A 23,645-nucleotide genomic window follows, 5' to 3' on the forward strand; every position below is an offset into this window, starting at 1 on the left:
TTGTTCCTTAAAAGCTTAATTTATATATAGAGGCTCCTGTTAGGATTTGGAATAGACAGAAAGGTTCATATGATACTGAAAACCATAGCCTATCAGCCATTGTCGAATAGTTTACAAAAAATTCACTGCTATAAATATAATTTAACTTTGCTGTGGTGCAAAAGGCTAGCAAATGAGAAAATAAACACTATCTTCTTCCATAACACCTTTTTAGGGGAATCAAAAGGATAAAAACAAACATAAGTGAAATTCACCTTAGAAAATGAAGCAAAAAAAATAAAGTCCAAGAATTTAATGTCAATTAGGAATATTTTTAACACATTAACCGCCATGTGAGCTGTATTTAACTCATGCTAGTTTTGAGTCCAGGGCCTTGTGAAGCATGTTACTCACATGTCTCTTCACTTAGGGAGCTGTGAGAACTATTTTTTAAGTTGCATATAACTCACACACAGAAAACAATAAAAAAATAACACATTTTTCATTAAATTAGAAAGGATGATTTTGTTTTTGAAGTTTTTATTCTCTTTTTGTAATAAAAGACCATGGCCCCAAGGAAAAATTATTTTTCTAGTGTGGCAATGTGTTAAATCCAGTGGGGAAGGAAAAAATGTTTCCCTTTCCTTACTCAATATTCTATCGCTATTTTCTGCTCTGAACATAAAAAGTCCTTTAATGGAAATATGCATGTAATTTGCGTCTCCTTAAAGAGGTCAGCTTGATGTAGATTGTCGTCCTCTATTTTTCAATCCAACATTTGTCACTATCGACTCCTCTGTTGTTTTCAAAATCAAAAGCTTCTGCTCAAAGCTAACTATGGTTAATTTAATTCCCATAAAAAGCTAACAAAAGAATAAAAAAGAATATATTCTTTCAGATCTGTCTGCAAATTCTTATCAGTTAACATACTGATGTCATATTAATGGCTTAATGGTTAATCGTGGTTATACCACATGAGAAAAACACTGACAATACTGAAGAAATGATAAAACATTTCAAAATGACTGAACAGGCCACTTAAAACCTTGAGGTATCCAAAGCCTTAGCAGCCAAACTTCAGATTTCAAAGATTTTATAAACCACATTTTAATGCCCATACTAGATCTATGATGGAAAATAAGTCCATGTTGTTCATGATTCCCTCTATATAATAATTTGCTCATCCACTGCTACAAGGTTAATACCTCAGCCACATGTATGTTACTAGTATTGCTCTACTTTTTCCTTTCACCTCAGTAAGGCCAACATTTTGTGTAAAACACTGGTACTCTTCAGTTTTGCTTAAGACTTCTTATAAGTCTGTAATAAACTTTTTCTGCTGATTAATCACTTATTAAGAAATTAGGGTAAACTGAGGTCAGGGCCTCAAGTAAAATGATTTTTAGGATAATGAGTTTTTGGATTATCTTGTCAAATTAAAAGAATAAACAGCAACTACAGAGTTTCTGAGCTTGTAAGAGATCAAGTTGAAAGCAAACTGTAAACAGATGAGTTCATTACACCCTACGAATTATCTCCAGTTACAGGCCAGTCACAATGGTTCACATCTGTAATCCCAGCACTTGGGGAGGATGAGGTGAAGGACTGCTTGACACCAGGAGTTTGAGACCAGCCTGGGCAATATAGCCAGGCTATTTATTTTCTCTATAAAAAAATTTTTAAAGATTAGCCAGGCATGGTGGTGCATGCCTGTAGTCCCAGCTAATCAGGAGACTAAAGTGGAAAGATAGCTTGAGCCCAGGAATTCAAGGTTGCAGTGAGCAACGATCATGCCTCTGCACTCCAGCTCAAGCAACAGAGTAAGACCCTGTCTCTTTAAAAAATCTCCGTTGAAAAGATCACAAAAAATTTCCAAAGCAGTCAAAATTGATCCCAATCCCACTTTCTTAAGCGGAAGCATTTGTCTTCAAAGCTAATACTTATATGAAGGACTATAAACATTTTTGACTCAATGAAATTAGAAATACTATAATCTCTAACATAGTCATTTAGAGAGTAAAGAAGTGAAACGCCTGCTGCTCAAGGAAGAAATCACTACACTTTCCTTGTGCTTTTACTATACTACTCTTCTAAAAGTAGCATGTACTCCACCATTTGTATAATTTTTAACTTCAAAGAAGAGGCACAAAATTATTTTACACAACATTATCAATATCTAAAAGGCTGGAGTATATTTTATCAACTTAAATATGTTGTATATGATTTACATTTTTGTCAGAAAAATCAAGCCACCTTTCAAGAGTTTAAGTCAAATTTTAAAAAAGTAATATCCCAGGCCTGTTATGGTTCACAGTGAAATGAAAGAGAATTGTAAGTTTTTCTGTAACCTTTGTCTGCAATTAATAAAACTGAAGAAAAGGTTTATAAAGTATAAAAATGAACAAATATACCTGTATTTAGTTTCATGCTTTACTTCACCTATAAGTAGAATTTATGTTACAGCATATTTTTTTAAAGTATTTAAACATACCTGAATTACTTTATCTACCTTCAAGTCTTCAAGAGATGGATAGAGGGACATTTTTGCAGTGTTTTTCTAAAGAGAGAAAAAAAGTTCTATTACTCAAATGTCATTGAAATTTAAATAGTATACAAAGCCAGCAACATACACATACAAATTTACAACTGTTTAACATAATAAGAAACATTTATATTGCAAAACATGCTAAAAAAAAATGAAACATCTAGGCCAGGTGTCCTCAAACTATGACCCACGGGATACATGCGGGTGTTTTGCCCGTTTGTTTACTTCAAAATAAGATATATGCGGTGTGCATAGGAATTTGTTCACAGTTTTTTTTAAACTATAGTCCGGCCCTCCAATGGTCTCCCTCCAAAGCCAGGATAAGGAAATTACCCTTAGTACAATGCTCTTAGGCACTGCAGATACGTTTCCTTCTAACAACAAAAACTTGAAAGTAGATCATATGCAGTATCAATACATAAAACCTCTACCACTAAGAAAAAAAAAAATGAACAGTGAACTGGCCCCCTGTTAAAAAAGTTTGAGGACTCCTGATCTAAGCCATACAAATTAACTTGTATTTAAGAGTTAGCAAACCACCTCTTCCCCTCTTACTTCTACTACTGAACTATATCCATCACAGATTTTAACCTTCAAGTAAAAGTCCTGCATTTCACAAGTTTAGAAAATCAAACGGAATAGTTTTATGAGTTATTCCTAGCTTACACAAGTGCTTGGCAACAAAGCCAGGATAAGGAAATTACCCTTAGTACAATGCTCTTAGGCACTGCAGATACGTTTCCTTCTAACAACAAAAACTTAAAAGTAGATCATATGCAGTATCAATACATAAAACCTCTACCACTAAGAAAAAAAAAATATGTATATGTGTATATAAAAAATATACAAACTGTTACCAATAGTTTTATCTTCATTAGATAAAGGTAAAAGAATGAGGAATAAAAAGAAAATTTTTACTTCTCATTTTAAAGACTTCTATATTGTTCAATATTTTTTAGTTACTATAGATTGTACTACTTTGAGATGAACACCTGGCACTTCCACTCAACCCAATAAAACAGAATATATGCTAAACTGGCATAGGGTTTAATGTAAGATTCTTGAGCCAGCTGGTTCTTGAGCAATCTAATCGTTATTGCTCCCTCTCCCAAAATAGAGCTGAGCCCTTTCGATACTGCTCTGTTGCAGCTGGCATGATGTTAAGCCTGGTCAGTAGAGGCAGCTGGAGGTACACTAGAAGAAGGGGTTTTTCTCTTCCTGGTTCTGATGTGTTCCCATAGTGCCTGCTTCTCTAGCCATCTTGTGTCCTGCAGGGAGCAGCTTCCCCCTAGCACCCAGCAGCACACCCTAGCACTCTGCTGAGCACCTTTGCAGCAGAAGGCCACCAGCAAGGATCTCCCCACAGGTTTCCTGGACACCCCTTCATGTAGCTTTATAGTGAATTCCAAGGTTCAGCACATCAATGGGAGAATTTCCAGTAAGTTCCACCAGCACAGTATCTTGGCAACCTACTTCACCATCCAGTGCCCCCTCTCCAATAAGGCCTGGATCTCAACCGCAGGAGGAGGGCAGTCTCTTCCCACGGCACTCTATGTCAGCCTTGGAATTTGCTGCTCTTACTGTATTCTTTAACATTCTTTTGACTTCTTACTAGCCAATCTCCATTTCTTCAATCATGTTACAGGTAGGAATTGTTTATATTCAACTTTCACTGTTAAAACCACTGTATAATTTCTCTTACTCCTGGTTGTACAGTGTATGATAGTTCTTTTCTTAAAAATTGATATTATTCACATTATAAAATTCATTCTTTTAAAGTATAAAATTAAATGTTTTACTATGTTCACAGACTTATATGATCATCTCTAATGCCATCTAATCTTAGAATATTTTCATCCTCCCAAAAAGAGACCTCATGCCTCCCTGTTCCACCCTCTCTCCAGCTCAAGGCAACTGCACATAACACTTCTAGCCTCTGGATTTACCTATTCTGAACATTTAATGTAGAATCATATAATATGTGGCCTTCTGTGTCTGGCTTCTTTCATATAGCATAGTATTTTCAAGGTTCATTCATGTTGGAGCATGTATTAGTATTACACTTTGATAGCTGAATATCATCCCATTGTATGTATATGCCACAGTATATTTATGCATTCATCAGCTAATGACGTTTAGGTTATTTGAACTTTTTAGTTATTACAAATAATACTGTTAAAATGCTAACGAGGATTTGAATTAGCAAACAATATACAGATTTATCTAAGTTTCTGCATAAATATATACCTTTTAAATCTCTTAGAATACAGCTAAGAGTGTAATTGCTGGGTCATATGGTAACCTTTAACTTTTGAGGAACTGTCAAACTGGTTTCAAAGTGACTGCACTATTTTGTATTTCCACCAGTACCATATCAGGGTTCCAATTTCTCTCTATCCTCACCAACACTGTTATTGGCTGTAGTTTTGATTACAACCAGGCTAGTGGGTTGTAAGCAGCATCCCATTGTAGCTTTGATTTGCATTTCCCTAGTGACTGATGGTGTTGAGCATCTTTTCATGTGCTCATTGACCATTTGCTCAACTTACTATTAATATATACTTCTATGTATCTTCTTCTATCTATAACAGAATGTCTTCAAATCCATTGCCCTTTTTTTAATTGGGTTATTTCGTCTTTTTTGTTGAGTAGTTAAAAGTTCTGCTTATACTCTAGAAATTAGATTCTTAGTTCATTTGGGCTGCAAAAACAAATTATCATAGACTGGGTACCTTACAAACAATAGAAATTCATTTTTCACAGTTCTAGATGCTAGCAAGTCCAACAAGGTACCCATAAATTAGGCATCCTGTTGGCCCATCTCCTGTGCCATATATGGCATCTTTTCTCTGCACCTTTCCTCACATGGTAAAAGAGACATGGCTGTTCTCTGAAGTCTGTTTATAAGGGCACTAATCCTAAAGGCCACAAAGCCCCACCTTCTAATGCCATACCCTTGGTGATTATAGGATTCAACGCATGAATTGGGGCATAAACAGACCATAACATAGATCCTGATAGATATGATTTACAAATACTTTTTTATTCTTCAGACTGTCTTATCCTTTTTTTTTTTACAGTGCCCTTTGTAGCACAAAGTGTTTAATTTTGATAAAGTTGAATCTATATTTCTTCTTGGTTGCTTATGCTTTAGATGTTTTCTTCTAAGAAGTGTGTATCTTTAACTCTTACATTTAGGTCTTTGATCTATTTAATGTTAATTTTTGTTTATGGTGTGAGGCAGGATCCCACTTCATTTTCTTCCATGTGGAAATCACGTTGTTCTAACACCATTTTTTGAAAAGAGTATTTTTTTTTTCCATATTGAATTGTCTTGGCACCCTTGTTAAAATGTCAACTGATCACCAATGTATGGATTTATTTTTAGAATCTCAATTATATTCTATGGACCTATATGTCTACCCTTATACCAATACCACATAGTCTTGACTGCTGTACATTTGTAGTAAGTTTTGAAATCAGGAAGTGAATTCTCCCACTTTATTCTTCTTTTTCAAGGGTGTTTTGGCTATTCTGGGTCCCCTTAATTCAATATGAATTTTAGGATCAGTTTATCCATTTCTGCAAAATAAGGAGAAAAAAAGCAGATGGAAGTTTGACAGGATTTCACTGAATTTGTATAATTCTTACACCCATGAATGTGAGATGTCTTTTCATTTATTTAGATCTTCTTTAGGTTCTTTTAATGATTTTTGTTTTCAAGTCTTGCACTTCCTTTGTTAAACTGCTTCCTATTTATGCTTTATGATTAATTTGTTTTCTTAATTAAATTTTCAGATTGTTCAATACTAGGGCATTAAAATACAATTGATTTTGTATTTTAATGTACAATTGTACACTAACCTTGTATCCTTGAACCTTGGTGAACTTATTATTTCTAACAGTTTTTTTTTGTGTGTGTGTGTGAGTTCACTGTAAGTTCTATATATAAGATAGTCTGGAAATAGAGTTAACATTACTTTTCCTTTCCAATCTGGATGCCTTTTAGTTTTTTGTTTTTTTTTTATGTAGTTACACACACATATATAAAAATGAAATCCACCCTTTAAACAAATTTTTAAGAGTATAGTACTGATAAACTATATGCATATTGTATATGACAGAGTTCTATAATGTTTTCATCTTGCATGACTGAAACTCTACACATACTGAACAACTTCCTATTTCTCTTCCCCACAAACCCTGGCAATCACTATTTTATTTTCTGCTTCTCCTGATTTGACTACTTTAGATACCTCATCTAAGTGTAATCATGTGGGATTTACCCATCTGTAACTGGATTATGTCACTTAGCATAATATCCTTAAGGTTCATTCATATTATAACACACAAAAGGATTTCCTTCTTTTTCAAGATCCTGTTTTCAATTCTTTTAGATAAACCCCGGTGCAGGGTCCTTTTACTGTGCTGTTGAATTTGGTTTGCTAATATTTTGTGGAGGATTTCTGTTCTATGATCATCAGGGATATGGGTCTGTAGCTTTTTTTTCTTATGGTTTGTTTGTCTTTGGTATCAGGGTATGCTGGCTTCATAAAATTAGTTTTGGAATTGTTCTAATTTTTTGAAAGCATTTGAGAAGGACTGGTGACAATTCTTTAAAAGTTTGGTAGATTTTTCCAGTGAAACCATTTGGTTCTGAGTTTTGCTTTGTTGGGAGAATTTTGAATAAAGATTCAATCTTCTTACTATTAATAGTACTATATAATTACAGGTCCATTCAGATTTTATACTTCTTCATGATTCAATTTTGCCAGCTGGTATGATTCTAAGAATTTATGCACTTCTTCTAGGTTACCCAATTTTTCAGTGTATAACTGTTCATACTAGTCTTTTCTGTTTTTATTTCTGTAGCATCAGTTAGAATGTCTCCTCATTTTCTGATTTTGAGTTTTCTGTTTGTAGTCTAAAGTTTGTCAATTTTGTTGATCTTAATTTAAAACAAACCTAACTCTTAATTTTGTTTTTTTACTATTTGGTTTATTTCAACTCTAATCTTTATTAATTCATTCCTTCTGCTTTGTTCTTAATTTGCTCTTCTTTTTGATTGTTACTCAAGGTATTATATAAAGTTAGCTTGAGATCTTCTTTTTTAATGGAGGTGCTTATCATTATAAACTTTCTTCTTAGAACAGCTTTTGCTACATTCCATAAGTTTTGGTGTACTGAGTTTTTGTTTTCATTTGTCTCAAGATATTTTTAAATTTTCCTTTTAATTTCTTATCTGACCAAAAGAAGAGCATGCTGTTTAATTTTCAAATATTTGTGTATTTTCCACTGCTATTGATGTCTAGTTTCATTTCCTTGTTGGTTGAAAAAGATACATCACATGACTCCAATATTCTTAAATTTGTTAAGACTTGTGTGATCTAACACATACTCTATCCAGAAGAATGTATATTCTATGTGTACCTGAGAAGAAAGTGTATTCAGCTGTGCTGGCTGAAGTGTTCTGCATATGTCTTTAGGACCTTATGGTCTACAGTATTGTTCAAGTCCTGTTTTCTTATATTACATTCTACCTGAATGTTCCATCTACTATTGAAAATGTCATATTGAAACCTCCTATGATTATGTTGCTATTTCTCCCTTTAGTTCTGTCAATATTTCCTTCATATATTTCAGTGATCTGATATTGGGTGCACATATATCTATAATTATTATTTCTTCCTCATGAATTGACCCTTTTATTACTATATCATGTCCTTGTCTCTCAGGATAGTTTTTGACTTAAAGTCTATTTTGTCTGATGTAAGTATAGCCACCCTGCTCTCTTGGTTACCATTTGCATGGAAATCTTTTCCATTCTTTCACTTGGTTCCATGCTGAGCCAAGGGGAGTATGGTGAATGTGTGGTAGTCTAAAGTCATTGTTAACTTTGTTTGCAATGGACCCCAACCTGGTACCCTTTCTTGTTACTGCTTATATACAGGCACAATAGAAACCAGTCCCTTAGGCAGACCTATGAAAAATCTGAATGTCATACGTATGTTTCAGCTTTCTCTTTCCCTTCCCAGGGAGAAGCCAGGAGTTTGGACTTTTCTCCTACCACTCATGGCATGCTAAGTCAGGGTGAACTATGGTGAGCAAGTGGCATGAATTTTCCTACAAGCTTCAATGCAGCTGGTTTAGTGCTGACTGAGGGTGCAAGGGCCTCTTAACGGCCGTGTTTCCCCAAAATAAGACCTACCCATAAAATAAGCCCTAGCAGGATTTCTAAGCATTTGCACAATGTAAGCCCTACCCAGAAAATAAGACCTAATGATGGGCGTGGCTACGCAGCATTATCTGCACAATCCATGCATTTCTTCGTAGAGTGGTAAAGAAGATCAGCAACCTTTCTCATCTGCCCCACCGTGACAGCTACTATCTCAGAGGTGACCGGAAAGGTGCGGGCAGCCCCACCAAAAAGGTCGGCTCTCCTATCAGGTCCCAGCCATCCTGTAAGTATTGCAAGCTGAGGCTTTGAGGGGAAAGTCTGCTCAGTGAAGAGAGGAGCAGGACGCTCTGCTTTAGTTATTGTGTGTTCCCAGGGGGAAGAAGGAAAGCTGTGGCTGCCCTTTTACTATGATGATGTTCCCGAAGAAGATGACTTAACTATATCTGAATAAATGTAGATTGCTGTACCGTACTTAAAAAAAAAAAAACCATATCCCCTGAAAATAAGCCCTAGGGTATCTTCTTGAGGAAAAATAAATATAAGACCCTGTCTTATTTTCAGGGAAACACGGTAAATTCTAGACTCCTCACAAAGGCAATTGGTGTGTTTATTGTTACTGAATTAGTATCTCTGTAGGGGGAAAGAAGATCTGTACTTCCTTTTGCATTTTCTTATTGACATCACCTGCCTTTTATTTCTTATTCTTGCCTAATTTCTCTCACTGTAAAGACCAGTAAAATGAAGAACAGAAGTGACCTGGTACAGTTCTTAAGGGAGCAAGGTTTGTGAATAAAATACAAATTCTTAAGAAAGCACAATCAAATAAGACTTAATTGTATTCATCCAGGAGATCAAAGTTGATTATCTTTTTGGCAAAGGATCAATTTCATAGCAGCCTTTCCTTTAAACACAAAATTTTACCTTATTTAAACTTTCAACTATTTCATCAATACAAACAAAATGCAAATAACATATAATAAATAAAATGTAAAACAAGTTGCAATATCAAAAACTAAAATGCTCTGGAAAGAGTGTTACCCAACTGCCTAGTACTAATTCTACTTTTGCTTTTATCACTTATTAATCCTACTGTCCTCATGAAAAATGAACTGGGTGAACTTTATGAGTGGTTATCTACCTCCACTGCCCCAAAATGGATTTTCAGAATTTTTGAAGATAAGAAATAACACCCCAATTTCACTTTTGTAAAAATCTAGTTCCAGGTTTGCTTTAAGTGTGTTGACCTTTAATTCTCACCATTTTTCTAAATCACAAAGCATGCCTCAATGATATCTTGACCCAATTTCGTCCAACTTCTTTCCAAGCATTAAAATGCTGTAGATACAAACTACTCATTATTCACCACCCAGGTCATGTGCTTTTGTACCTCGGTATCTTTGCAAACGCTGCCTTCTCTTCCTGGAATGTCTTTTGAAGACTTTTCCAAATTCCTAGTCAGTCTTAAGGCCTAGCTTAAGAGCCACCTCTTCAATGAGGTGACCTCAATCTGATATTATTTGCTCCTCTCAATTCAACAGTTTCACTCTGCCTTATGTTTGTTAAATATAACAGTAAACAAGGTATCATTAAACACTCATTGAAAAAAATCAGAATATTCTTAGGACAAGTCTGTAATTTTGAACCTAACAATGTAAAAAGCCTTCCAGAAGAATAATAAGTATCTGAATTATTTTTCCAAAGAGCTCTGTTAGGTCTCATATATTATATTTAAATCTCCGACCTAATGCTAAATGTCAGAAACACTTAGCCCATTTTAAAGAACCACAAAGCTACCCTTGGAAAACACTTCCAATTATGACTGGAATTTCACAATGACCAGTAATGAGACTTAAGAGGATTCTAGAATGACTACTACATCAGTGTAAGAATTCTCATTTTAACTCACAATTCCTATCTAACACATAATTGTACCAATTAAAGTGCAAAATTGTGTTTGTAGGCTTTCCTGCCAGCTGAGGAATCAATAAGATATAACATCCACAACTACTCTGATAACAACCTTTCTGACCATAACTGCTTTTATCCTTGGCCTAATTCCCTGAGAAAAAAATGGTGTTCTCCACCTACCCTTTAACCAGGTTGGCAGCACTCTACACTCTTTGCAACCTCCTTGACTCTCTTTGTGCCTTATAAAAGGCCCCTGAACCCAGCGCATCCTCAAACCTTAAAAAGTAATCCCCAAATCAGTTTCTATTAAGAGATTTCTTGGAGGGTGGGGTAATTTCAGGACTTTTTCAGAATATCAAAAGACTAAAAAAAAACCAAAAAAATCTATTCTGCCTCCGAATCAAGTTTCCCATTTGTCCCTCAACCCCCTCAGAGCAGTATCAGGATAACTTCTTTGGAGTCTTTAAATATGTACACAGACCACAGGTCTCCACAATTCAAATACTATGTGCGATATTTTGTAACATCTGTTACAGTTAATTTGCTTTCTAGCTGCAAAACACTGATCAAGTAGGAAACGCAATGTTTAAGTTTTCCAAATAATATCATCTGGGATGGCAATTCTCATCATTTTCTGATGAGTGACTGACCTCATCCCTTATCAAACCACCTACTATAATTGGCATTACATAAAAATGATTTGCAACTGTTTAAGTTAAAATAATGTTTATTTGCTTGTTTGAATCTGAGCTACTAAAAAATATCTTGGGATGATAAAAATTGAACTACAAAATCACTGATCTTAAAAACAAAAATACACTGCATGACAGTTGATGAGCAATACCTGAATTCAAAGATGTCCATTTCAGCTATACATATGTTCAAACAAGGAAAATCTAGAATAATTTGGGTTTCTTTTGTTAAAACTTATTAAAATTTCTAGTAAAGTTGTGTTTATCTCCTTATTTTCACTTCTGCAAATTATTCATAAAATGACCTAAAAAATGTAAAAAATAAAAATAAAAAGTATCCATTAAACCTGGATGGTAAGCATTCCAGATGGTTGGTATATGGTGTTGAGGAATACAATTTGATAAAGTCCTAAACAGTCCTCCAGAACAATGTTTCTCAAACTTTGCTAATCATCAGATCTGAATTACCTGGGGATTCTTAGTTAAAAATAGCTTCCCAGGCTGACACAGATTTTGTAGAAGAACTCAGAAACTCTTCTTTTTAATAAATATCCAGGGGGCTCTGATCAGCCAGAAATATGTCCGTATGAAGTCCACTCTAAGTAGAATAATTTCTTTTTACCCACAGGATTCCATTTCTTACCTCCGGAACTAGCAAAAATCCAAAGTTTGACAACACTCTGATAGCAAAGCTTTGAGAAATATTCATAGGTTACTAGAGGGAGTGTAAACTAGAATAATTTTCATGGAGAGTGAATTTGCAATATCTACCAAAATTAAAAATTCATAAACCCTCCAACCCTGCTAAAAATATACTTGCATGGAGGAAGCAATATGTGTAAGAATGTATTCATGGCAGCACTGACTGTAACAGCAAAAGACTGGAAACAAAGGGGAGAGTTCCATTTATACTGATACTGTAAGAGCTTGAAAATATTATCACTAACTGGAAAAACAAAAGAACAATGTAGAACAGCGTATAAAACATGCTAACATTTGTGTTAAAAGGATGGAGGGATATATTTGTACATTTGCCTGTGTAGCTATAAAATATATCTGGATGGATACCTAAGAAATGAAAGAGTTGGCTGCCTACCAGAAGGGAATATACTTAGAAGGAGGATGTAGAATAAAGACTTTATACTGTCTGTATCCCATTTTTACTGTTTAAATTTTGAGCCTTGTGACTGCTTATCTACTCAAAAACTAAATAGATTTATAAAAAAATGTTGGCAGCATTTGGAAAGAAATTAATAAATGCCAACATAACTACTATTCAATGTATGAAGTACCTTAAAGTTGTTTGGGGGGTTTTCTTTTTAGAATCTGTTGGCATTTACTAGCTAAAAAAAGAATTCAAATTGGGCAAAAATAGGAAAAATAATGGTTGGGCCATGCTCACTTTAAGAAACGATTTAAACAGTGTATTTACCATTAGCAAATTCTTCACCTTTTGTTCATGATTTTTATATTTTAACGCCCAAAACACAAATAAAAATTAATTTGCCAATGTTCAATTTAGATTATAATGTAGTGACTACTAAACCTTTTCAAAGTCTTTCTACTTGTTTATTTTTTATTCTGTGCCACAAACTACTGGATCTAAGATATTTCTGTACTATTTAAGGCACAGAAGTTTATAGATGTAAGCTGGTAACAGAGAATATGAAAAAATAAATTTTTTACTGTTCCCCTCAACCTCAAATGAGAAAATGAAAAGACTGGACAAATTTGAGTTTTAACTACTCACATACACATTTAAAAATCAATCTAATAAATAGAAAGAAATTAATTGGCCAACTGATATATATATAAAAAATTAGCCGGGCATGGTGGCGCATGCCTGTAGTCCCAGCTACTCGGGAGGCTGAGGCAGGAGGATCGCTTGAGCCCAGGAGTTTGAGGTTGCTGTGAGCTAGGCTGACGCCACGGCACTCACTCTAGCCTGGACAACAAAGTGAGACTCTGTCTCAAAAAAAAAAAAAAATCAATCTAATTTACAAGGTCTGCAGCAGTTTTTCAGTGTAACTTTCTCTTTTTAATCAACTGTTTTCCCTTTGAAACAAACAGATGTTCAGAGTTTAGTAAACCGAGTATGCTTTCTAAGTAATGGACTTAATGGGAAAAGTAACAGTAGATGTGTATGTGGGTAATACATGCAGATTAGACCATCTTAGAAACTCTTCAAACACGGGCACATCAGAACACTCTATGATTCAATAATCCCATATGCCTTCACTTTCCTATTAATACAAGGAAATCCTGAAATGAAAGCTCTGAGTCACCAGGTCTCAAGAGGCATTTCCTTGTGAACACACCCTACTGGAAACGGTTTGCCCTCGGCTCCAACTTTTCCAGAAATAAGCACAGAGCGAACCACCTCTCCCCCACCCCCTTTCAAAAAAGTCAAGGCTTCGCCCGCTAAACAAACACCTCCTTCCCCTTTCCAAACGCAGGGCGCTCAGAGCGAGCCAACAAGGAAGGCGACCAAGTACGGCCCAAGAAACGCGGGCAGCGGGGAGGAGGAACCGTGGCCCGAGGCTCTTTTTTTGCTGTCTCGAGATCTCATCGCAGAGGAACCACCAGCATCGACCGAGACCGGGCTGAGGCAGGGTCCCAGAGCCGCGCGGGGCTGCCGGCGTGCCCCCGGGCCGGCCTCGGGGCGCTGCCCAGCGCGCCCCAGCCCAGCCCGGCCCGCCGCGGGCCGCCCCGACGCCGGCGGGATCGCGAGCAGGCGGAGCGCGCCGCCTCGCAACCGCCCCGCGGCCCAGCCCGGCTCAGCGGGACGCGCTCAACCCCGAGAAGAGGCCGCCGCCGCCTCCCCAAAACCGCTGCGGACCCGGACGCTCTCGGTTAAGCGGCCCGGGGACCCCGCACCTCTGACCTGCGCCCGAGCCCCGGCACAGGCGTCCGTCCGTCCGCCCTTCCCCGTGCACCACTCACCCGGACCGCACAGACCCGCTCGCCGCCGCCTCCTACGGCCTCTGGCACCGACCTCTGAGGCCGGAGGGAAGCGAGCGGCGCGCGCCCCAGGACCGCCCGCCAGGCGCGTCACCGCACCACCCCCTCCTTCCGCCCGCGCAGGCGCGCGCACCCGGTCAGGTGACCCGGTCCCCATGGTAACGGGCGGGGGGGTAGGAGGGGGAAATGTGGGCGGGGTGTGGGGTCGTTCCTGCTGCTGCAGCTGAGGTCGGGGACGGTGGGGCAAAGCGTGGCCCCTGCCGTCCGCAAGGTGCGCTGCCCCGGGGTGCACCGCTCCCCCGAGCTTATGCTCAGCACCTTCTTCTCCTCACCCCGACTGTGTGTGCCCACGAGCCGAATGGGTATCTCTGTTCTGGGTCCTTGGCTCCCACCGCCTCCAATACAAAGAGGTCTGGAGAACTCGGGCCCCCTTTTTGGGCACTTGTTGCCCAGCCTCCCCTCTCCACCACTGCTATCCTACTGTCGCTATCCCTGCGCTGTTCCCCCGCACCGCAGGCTCAGAAATATTCCTCCCGCTACCCCTTCGCAACTGCTGCCCTATTTTTCTGTTAGAAATGTTTTTGTTTCCCTTGTATTACTCTGTCCGCTGGCTGTTGACGGTTATGTGTGTGACTACACAAAAGTAATAGCTGTATCCTAATACCAAAACATGACAGCTCTCCGCTCTTCGAGGCTTAGTATGTGCCGGGTATTGTTTGAAGAATATATATATATATATATATAGTCTTCTGTGATCTTTATATTCAATTTATAAAGTAGATGCAACATCCTGTTACAAAGAAATTGAGCCACAGGTCACCTAAGAGTAATTCTAGTTGCCAAGGAAGACGACAGAGTCCTTAACAAAATGGCTTATTTCTAGCTAAATTATTTAGTGCCACAATTATTGAATCTGTAGCAAAGCTAGCAAAAATTTGAGCATAAAAGAGGTGAGAACTAAATAAAATGAAAACTTTGCCCTCAAGGAGCTTATAGTTTAGCTGATGAAATAGACATTTAAAAATAATAATTACACAGCAGATTAAAGATACTCAACTTATATACAAAAGTCAGTTATTTTCCCATCTACTGGCAATAAACAATTAGTATTTGAAATTTAAAACACAATATCACTGACATCAGCCCCCAAACAAAATGAAATATTTAGATATAAACCTAATATAATATGTAAAAGATATACAAGAAAAACTACAAAGTTCTAATAAAAGAAATCAAAGGATATCTAAATGAATCAAAAGATATTCTACCTTCATGTATATTGTTAAGATGCCAGTTCTTCCCAATTTATTCTATAGATTTGACACAATCTCAATCAAAATCCCAGCATGTTATTTTGTGAATATCAACAAACCAATTCTAAAGTTTATGTGGAAAAAACAAAAGACCCAAAAGAGCAAATACAATACCAAAGAAGAGAAACAAAGTCAGTACATGTCTCAGTTCAGTACCTGTCTTAGTTCAGGCTGCTATAACAAATTATCATAGATTGGGGGGCTTAAGCAGCAGAAAGTTATTTCTTACAATTCTAAAGACAGGGAAGTCCAAGATCAAGGTGTCCTTCTCAATCTTCAATGGGAAGGACACAAACATTCAGTCCATAGCATTACTAAACTTTAAAAGTTACTATTAATACAGCTAAGGTGATCCAGAGAGTGCAGTATCAGCAAAAAAATAGACAAATAGATCAATGGGACAGAATACAAAGCCCAGAAATCAACCCACACAAATACATTCAACAGATCTTTGACAAAGGAGCAAAGGCATTCAATGAGAAATGATAGTGTTCTCCACAAGTGGTGCTAGAACAATTAGACTTCTACATGTAAAATATGAAATCTAGACATAGACTTAGCACCCTTCATAAGAGTTAATTTGAGGCCAGATGAATTGGTTCAGGCCTGTAACCCTAGCACTTTGGGAGGCCTAGGTGGAAGGATTGAGGCCAGGAGTTTGAGATAACAGAGTGAGACCTCATCTCCACAAAAAATAGAAATATTAGCTGGGTGTCATGGTGTGGGCCTGTAGTCCCTCAAGAGATTGAGGCAGGAGGTTCACCTGAGCCCAGGAGTTTGAGGTTGCAGTAAGCTGTGATGACACCACTGCACTCTAGCTGGGACAACAGAGCAAGACCCTGTCTCAAAAAAAAAAAAGTAGTTTACTTAAAGTGAATCATAGATATAAATTCAAAATGCAAAACTATAAAACTTCTATAAGATAACACAGGAGAAAATCTTGGTGACCTTGGGTTTGGCAAAAAGGTTTTAAATGCAACAATAAAAGCACAATTCACGTAAGAAAAAAAATGACTATTAGAATGAAAACCTTTTGCTCTGTCAATGACAATGTCAAGAAGATAGGAAGACAAGCTATAGACTGGGAGAAAATATTTGCAAAAGACATTTGTGATAAAAAGATTTGTATTCAAAATACACAAAGAACACTTAAACCTCAACAATAAGAAAACAAGTCAATTAAAAATTGGGCAAAAGATCTGAACAGACATTTCACCAAAGAAGATATAGATGGCAATTAAGTATATGAACAGAAGCTCAACATTGTGTAACATTAGGGAATTAAAAAAACTGATATACTACTATACACCTATACACCTTTCAGAAGGGCTAAAATCCAAAACATGGACAACACCAAATGCCAACTAGGATGTGGAGTAGCAGGAGCTCTCATTCATTGGTGGTAGGAATGCAAAATGGTACAACCATTTTGGAAGGTAATTTGGAAGTTTCTTAACAAAGCTAAACATAGTCTTGCCCCATATGAACAATTAATCATGCTCCTAGGTTTTTATTCAGTTGGTTGAAAACTTATGTCCTACCAAAAACTGTGCATGAATATTTATAGCAGCTTTATTCACAATTGCCAAACAACCAGGATGTCCTTCAGTAGATGAATGGAGGAACAAACTGTGGCACTTCTATACAATGGAATATAATTCAGCAATTTATAAAAAACATGCTGTCAAGTCATAAAAAGACATGGGAAAGCTGGATGCAGTGGCATGTGCCTGTAGTCTCAGCTTCTTGGGGAGCTGAGGCAGGAGGATCATGTGAGCCCAGAAGCTTGAGGCTGTAGTGAGTTATGACTGGCCCTGTGAATAGAGACTGCACACCAGCCAGGGCAACATAGTGAGGCCACATCTCTAAAAAAAACCACACACACACACACACACACACACACACACACACGGAAAATTTTAAAGACATTTTGCTATGTGAAAGAAGCCAGTCTAAAAAAAAGCTACATCATGTGTGATTCCAACAATATGACATTCTGGAAAAGGCAAAATTATAGAGAGAGTAAAAAGATCGGTGGTTTCTAGGGGTTGAGGGAGATGGGGAGGGATAAGCAGGTGAAACACAGAGGACGTTTAGGGTAGTGAAGCTATTCTGTATAATACTATGATAGTGGATACATGACATCATGCTTTTGTCAAAAACCATAGGACAGTATGTGGCATAATAATAATTATATGTACGTGCATATATTTATAGAGAGAGACAGATAGCCTTTGTTCCTGGTTCCTATCACAGAGCTTCCAAAGCCCTTATAACATACTGACTGATAAGAATGTTTTTGGTATGCTAATGAGTAGCTTACAGACAGTGAGGGACAGGGTCCTAGAATGCGAAGGAGGCTAGTCACCAGACACATCATGCATGTGATTAGCAGTGGAATGCTCAGCCCCAAACCCTAACCTCCAGAGAGGGAGCATGAAGTTTGAGTTCATGCATTTGGCTCATGATTTAGTTGGCCATACCTATGTAATGAAACCTCAAATAAAAACTCTGAACACCAAGACTCGAGAAGGCTTCCTGGTTGGTGGATGCATGTATGTACCAGAGAGAGTGGTGCACCCTAACTCCATGGAGACAGGCTCCTGCACTTGAGACCCTTCTAGACCTTGCTATGTACCTCTTTATCTGTTAATTTGCATCTTTTATAATAAAACTGTAATCGTAAGTATAATGCTTTCAGAGAGCTCTATGAGTCATTCCAGCTAATTATTGAACCTGAAGAGGGATTATGGGAACCTTTGAATTTGTAACTAAGTGGTACGGCAGTGTAGGTAGCATGAGAACCCCACTTGCAGCCGGTGTCCGAAATAAAGGCAATTTTGTTGGAGTTCTGTTCTGTACCTTGTGGGCTCTGACACTAACTCTAGGTAGACAGTGTCAAAAAGGATTTGAACTCTAGGACATCCAGTGGGTGACAGAACAGAAAACACCATACAACACAAAGAATGAACTCTGACATCAATTATGGACTTTAGTTAATATTGTATAAGTATTGGTTCATCAATGGTAACAAATCTAGCACACTAATACAAGATATTAATAACAAGGAAAATTGTGTGTAGGGCAAAGGGAGTGTATGGAAACTCTCTGGACTATTTGCTCAATTTTTCTGTAAACTTAAAGATGTTCTTTAAGAAAAGACTGTTAATAAAAAGAAATAATTACACAAAGTTGTAATGGATGTTTGAAAATAAAGGCTCAGGGGACTATGAAAAGATAGTACAAGGGATTCATAATTAGTCTAGGGGTTCAAAGAAGGCTTTCTTTAAAGATATGGCTTTTAAAAGCTGAAGAATAAGAACCAGTTAAGTGATGAATAGAGAGAAAGTTCCGTACAAAGAGAATAGCAAATGCAAAAGCATTGGAGTTGAACTGAAGTTTGATGCATTTCAGGGGCTGAAGGCCCTTGTAGTTAGAACAGCAGGAGAAGAGAAGGAATGGCTTAGGGTGAAGCTGGGGAAGGGGGAGGGGAGGTACTGGCTGAAGCTACTGAAAAAGAGTAACATGATTAGATATGCATGTAAAATAATCAATCTGATTACTGGTTGGATCATGAATTGGATGTTGGGATAAAGTCTGGGATGTGGGAAGACGTACTAGGAGATTATTACAGCCACTCTGATGTGTCAATCATGGTGGAAATGGAAAAAAATCAGATATTTTTAAAAGATTATGATAAACAATCAGGAAGACTTGCTGGTTGGTCGGATGAGTATTCATTACAGGGAGGTGTCCAAGGTAAGGGCCAGGTTTCTGACACAAGAAAATGGGTGGGTGTTGGCGCATTTGTTGAGGTGTACACTGAGATAAGCAGATACAGGAGATGAGAAGGTTAGAAGATTGTTTGGGGATTTATTAAATTTGAAGTGGCCTGTGAGTTGACAGTCCCAATAGGCTGAACAATGCCTCCCCCAAAGATGTCCACATCCTAACCCCCCAAATGGTAAATATGTTACTTTTTATAGTAGAAGAGACTTTGCAGATGTGAAAGTTAAGCATGTTGAGATGGGGAAATTGTTCTGGGTTATCAAGGCGAGCCTGATGTAATCACAGAGTCCATATAAGAGGAAAAGGCTGGAAGATCAAAGTTGGTAGTGTTAGACATGAGGATGAAAGCAGAGATTTAGATGATGTGACCATGAGTCAAAGGATGCTAGCATCTTCTAGAAGTTTTTGCTCACAATGAAATATTACTCAATTCTAAGAAATGACAGCAAACTAGCACCGTTTATGCTATCCTGAATTAAGCTTAAGCCCATTATCCAAAGTGAGACGGCAGACGATCAAGAAAATGGGCTCCACATGTACTCGCCATCAAATTGGTACTGACTGATTAAAACTATGGTGTTCAATTGGAGGTAGTGCTCACCAGGGATTCGGGGGTGGGGGGGACCCACATCTTAGGGATATGGTGAGAACTGTTGGGGGAGGGCTTACCTCTAACCCCTCTAAGCAAGAGGCAAAGATATAAAATGCAACCAAAATGTCAAAAAAACAAAAAAACATAACAAAACAAACAAACAAAAAACGTTTATAGGGTGATGGGCAGGTGGGAGGGGGAGGAGGGGAAGGATATATACTTACACAATGAGTGCAATATGCACCACTTGGAGGATGGACACGCTTGAAGCTCTGACACGGTGGTCGGGGGGAGGAATGGCAAGGGCAATATATGCAGCCTTGACAATATTTGTACCTCCATAATATGATCAAATAAAAAGAAAAAGAAAAAAAAAAAAAAAGAACCAGCCCTGTCTACACCTTGATCTGCAGAATCACCTTGATCTATTGATCTCATATGTCTTCAGAAAACTGAAGACTTACTGCCTAGTGAATGAAGGGAAGTTAAGTGAAAATCTATACACCAAATGGTGAAACCCCTGGCCTCCTTATTTTCATCCACCCATTGGCTTCAAGGACACTAATCATCAGGCTTGTACCTATCCCCTCCCTCTGCCCAAGCAGGAGGTTGAAAGATGCATCTCTGGAGAAACTGAGTGACTCAAGAGAAAAGACCTGAAGATACTGACAGTTAGCCTGGTCCTGTGCCAAGTATGAAAGAACACTTAAAGTACAGCCCCAGACCTCAGGAGGTTCCTGTCAGAGGAAAGAATGATTAATACTCAAGAAACAGCGGAGAAGAAAAGTGAAGAAAAGACCACTTCTGATTCCATGTAAAATTATATGATAAGGACTGTAACAAAAGCTGAAGGATAAAGGTGAGATCTGAGGGTCAAATTAATTCAATTGCCCAATTATCCACATTAAGAAATTAAATGAATGAAAGAATCTATAGTAATTTTCTCTATGAATACAGTTCAGAAATTATGCATTATCTATCCTGCCTGTGCAAACACGACTAGTGTGGTTGATTCTGAACATCTGGAAGATTTTTAGTCTTGGAACTGAGCATTTGGCATCCTTTTTAAGGATATGTGTACTCACAACTTAGGAAGGAATCCCAAACTGAATTTCACAGTTAAAAGTAAAAACAAGTTATAACATAACTGAAAGAGGACCATCCTGTCTGGTAGAGAGAGATGGGCCAATCCAATACATGATGGAACCCAGGGCAACCCGAACGTCAGGGTGACACATCCCCTGTGGAGTGTGGATGCATTTAACGATCCCACTCCCTTAACAGAATCCATATTCTCTTAAATAATTCAGACAATATTAAAAATTAAACTGAATGTAAGTGGCCGCAAAATATTGTAGTTAGTGTTTCTATAAAAATTGTTTTGGGCTGGGTGTGGTGGCTCATGCTTGTAATCCTAGCACTTTGGGAGGCCGAAGATGAAAGCCAGGAGTTCTGAGACCAGCCTGAGCAAGAGTGAGACCCATCTCTACAAAAAATAGAAAAAACTAGCCAGGCATGGTGGCATGCGCCTATAGTCCCAACTACTCAGAGGCTGAGGCAGGAGGATTGCTTGAGCTCAGGAGTTTGAGGCTACAGTGGGCTATGATCACAGTGCTGCACTCCAGCCTGAGCAACAGAGCAAGACCCTGTCTCAAAAAAACCAAAAAAATTATTTGAACACTGATGTAGAAAGAGCTGTATCCTTTTTACCAACATGGCTATTTCAAACCTACCATAGTACATTTTGCATCACCTCTTTATATTTTCTGTTATAGGAATCCTATATAAAGTGTGTTAATATATTTTAGAATTTCTCTCCACGTAAGTATTATTCATGATGGCCAAACCAAGAAAGTAGAAAATAGGCCTTTGAAGCAAAACAAATGATCTAGTCAATAATTGAAATTCTTTTTTTTTTTTTAAGTCACAAGCCATTTTATCTTTACTTTGAAATGTTTTGGTAGCCCCATAAAGTATTTCTATTTTGTGAAGGGGAGTTATTTCTAAATATAGTAAAATTTGTTTTATTTCTTCCAGAAAGCTTTCAACATATATATTTGAAAGAGGATCCAACACTGTACTATAAGTTAATTGAACTTATACTTACAAGTTAGATTTAACTTAGTATGTCAACCAACAATATTTTTACCACCTGCACAAGGTATGGGTCACGACTGTAACAGAATCTTTAACATTAATACAAACAATCTCTTCACTATAGCAAAATAGTCTATGATGCAAGAACTTTAAAAATAATCATGTAAAATAATAACTACCTGGAGAAATGTTTAATTTAGAAATAGAGACTATTATTATTTACACAGAAATGTTTTATTTTAAAATACTCAGCTACTCTAAATCCAAACTTAAAAAGTCATATTAACTGAGGAATAATTATTCACCTTTCACAAAAGTGTCTAGGCTTTACAAAATGATTTATTTCAAGGTGCTTTTTAAATAGGTAGCATTCTTGTCCATTTAGAAGGTAATCGAATTGACAAAATTTGATCTACATATTTCTGTTTAAAACAAATATGTAGATCTTACTCTTTCAAGTGAGATCCTCTAGAATGTACATAAACAAATTTGTTCCAGAAAAGTCAGCTGAGGAGTGTTTTAAGTGGTGGTTTTGCTGTTCAACAAAGCATTGTTCATAATATTGCTGATATAAAATCCTGAGAGAGGAAATGTGTTCTGCAACAAAGGCTGATATTATAAGTAGTTTAAAGCAGACTGGTTTGTCATGTGGCTGAGATTTTAAACAGGAAGAGGAAGTTCCATAGTTCAATAGGGTAAGTGACCTGCAAATGATCGACTCTTTTATCATCTATGGTGAAGTAAAATCTTTAGAAAGAGCAACAGTGCTAATTATGGTACAAGTACTATATTGATACTTCAGAAAACTTAAAAAGATGAAATTCTCAGTTCTGAAAATTGAATAAAAATGTATGGTAATTATTCTCACCTTTACTCCTACCCATAAGCAACATTATAAACCAGGAAGAGACCTAAAAGGTATCATTTTGAATAGAGTGCTGTACTTTAGGGATAGCGTGGAATAGTAAAGAGATTTTTATATATGGTAAAATTTACTTTTAGGTACAGTAATATCTTTGGTTAGAATATGAATCATATTTGTCAATTTCTTTTTATAACAGGCCACTGTAAATCCTGAAGACAGAAACCTGTTCTGGAAAATAACTAAATTAGCATCTGTAGCTAACACTATGATCATGGTTTGGCCTAAACTAATAATATGTTGATCTTATTATGTTTACATAAATATTATTCAAAAATGAATAATGAAGAATGATATGATTACATTTCATTTCTTGGTCAATTTGCCTCTTTTTTTCTTACTGTTCTGTACTCTAAGTTCTTACAGTTAATTTATCTTTCTACTCTCCACCAGAAAGAAGCAAGAATCCCTCACTATGTCCTAACATATGACTTTTCCTGGAGGCATTCCTCCTAGGATCCTCTATCATCCAGTTCTAACCAGAATCTTTGCTTTCCAGGCTGCCTGTGTGATTTGCATCCCAGGCTCTCCTTTCAAGGAAACCCTGCCACTCTTTTTGCCTTCTCTCTTGTGCCCCTGTGTTGGGGAAACCCTCTCACCTCCTTTCACTCTTTCTTGCTGCATTCTTATTTTTATGGACAAGGGAGGCCTCCATCCCAATAAACCTGA

The 23,645-nt window shown here is 37.4% G+C and overlaps 1 protein-coding gene across 2 annotated transcripts in view; it reads right to left on the bottom strand.

Annotated features, from left to right (window-relative positions):
• Positions 1-14,401, bottom strand: part of SDCBP (syndecan binding protein) — a 30,494-nt gene extending 16,093 nt beyond the window's left edge. For both annotated transcript variants that reach the window (XM_020288797.2, XM_012746592.3), the window contains exons 1-2: positions 14,246-14,401; positions 2,471-2,536 (exon numbers count right to left, since the gene is read on the bottom strand). In XM_020288797.2, coding sequence (XP_020144386.1) covers positions 2,471-2,521 — 51 coding nt within the window. In that variant the 5' untranslated portion in view covers positions 2,522-2,536; positions 14,246-14,401. The remainder of the gene's footprint in view (positions 1-2,470; positions 2,537-14,245) is intronic.
• Between the last annotated feature and the right edge of the window lie 9,244 nt (positions 14,402-23,645).

The sequence above is a fragment of the Microcebus murinus genome, chromosome 7 (genome assembly GCF_040939455.1).
Source record: "Microcebus murinus isolate Inina chromosome 7, M.murinus_Inina_mat1.0, whole genome shotgun sequence".
Classification (NCBI taxonomy): domain Eukaryota; kingdom Metazoa; phylum Chordata; class Mammalia; order Primates; family Cheirogaleidae; genus Microcebus; species Microcebus murinus.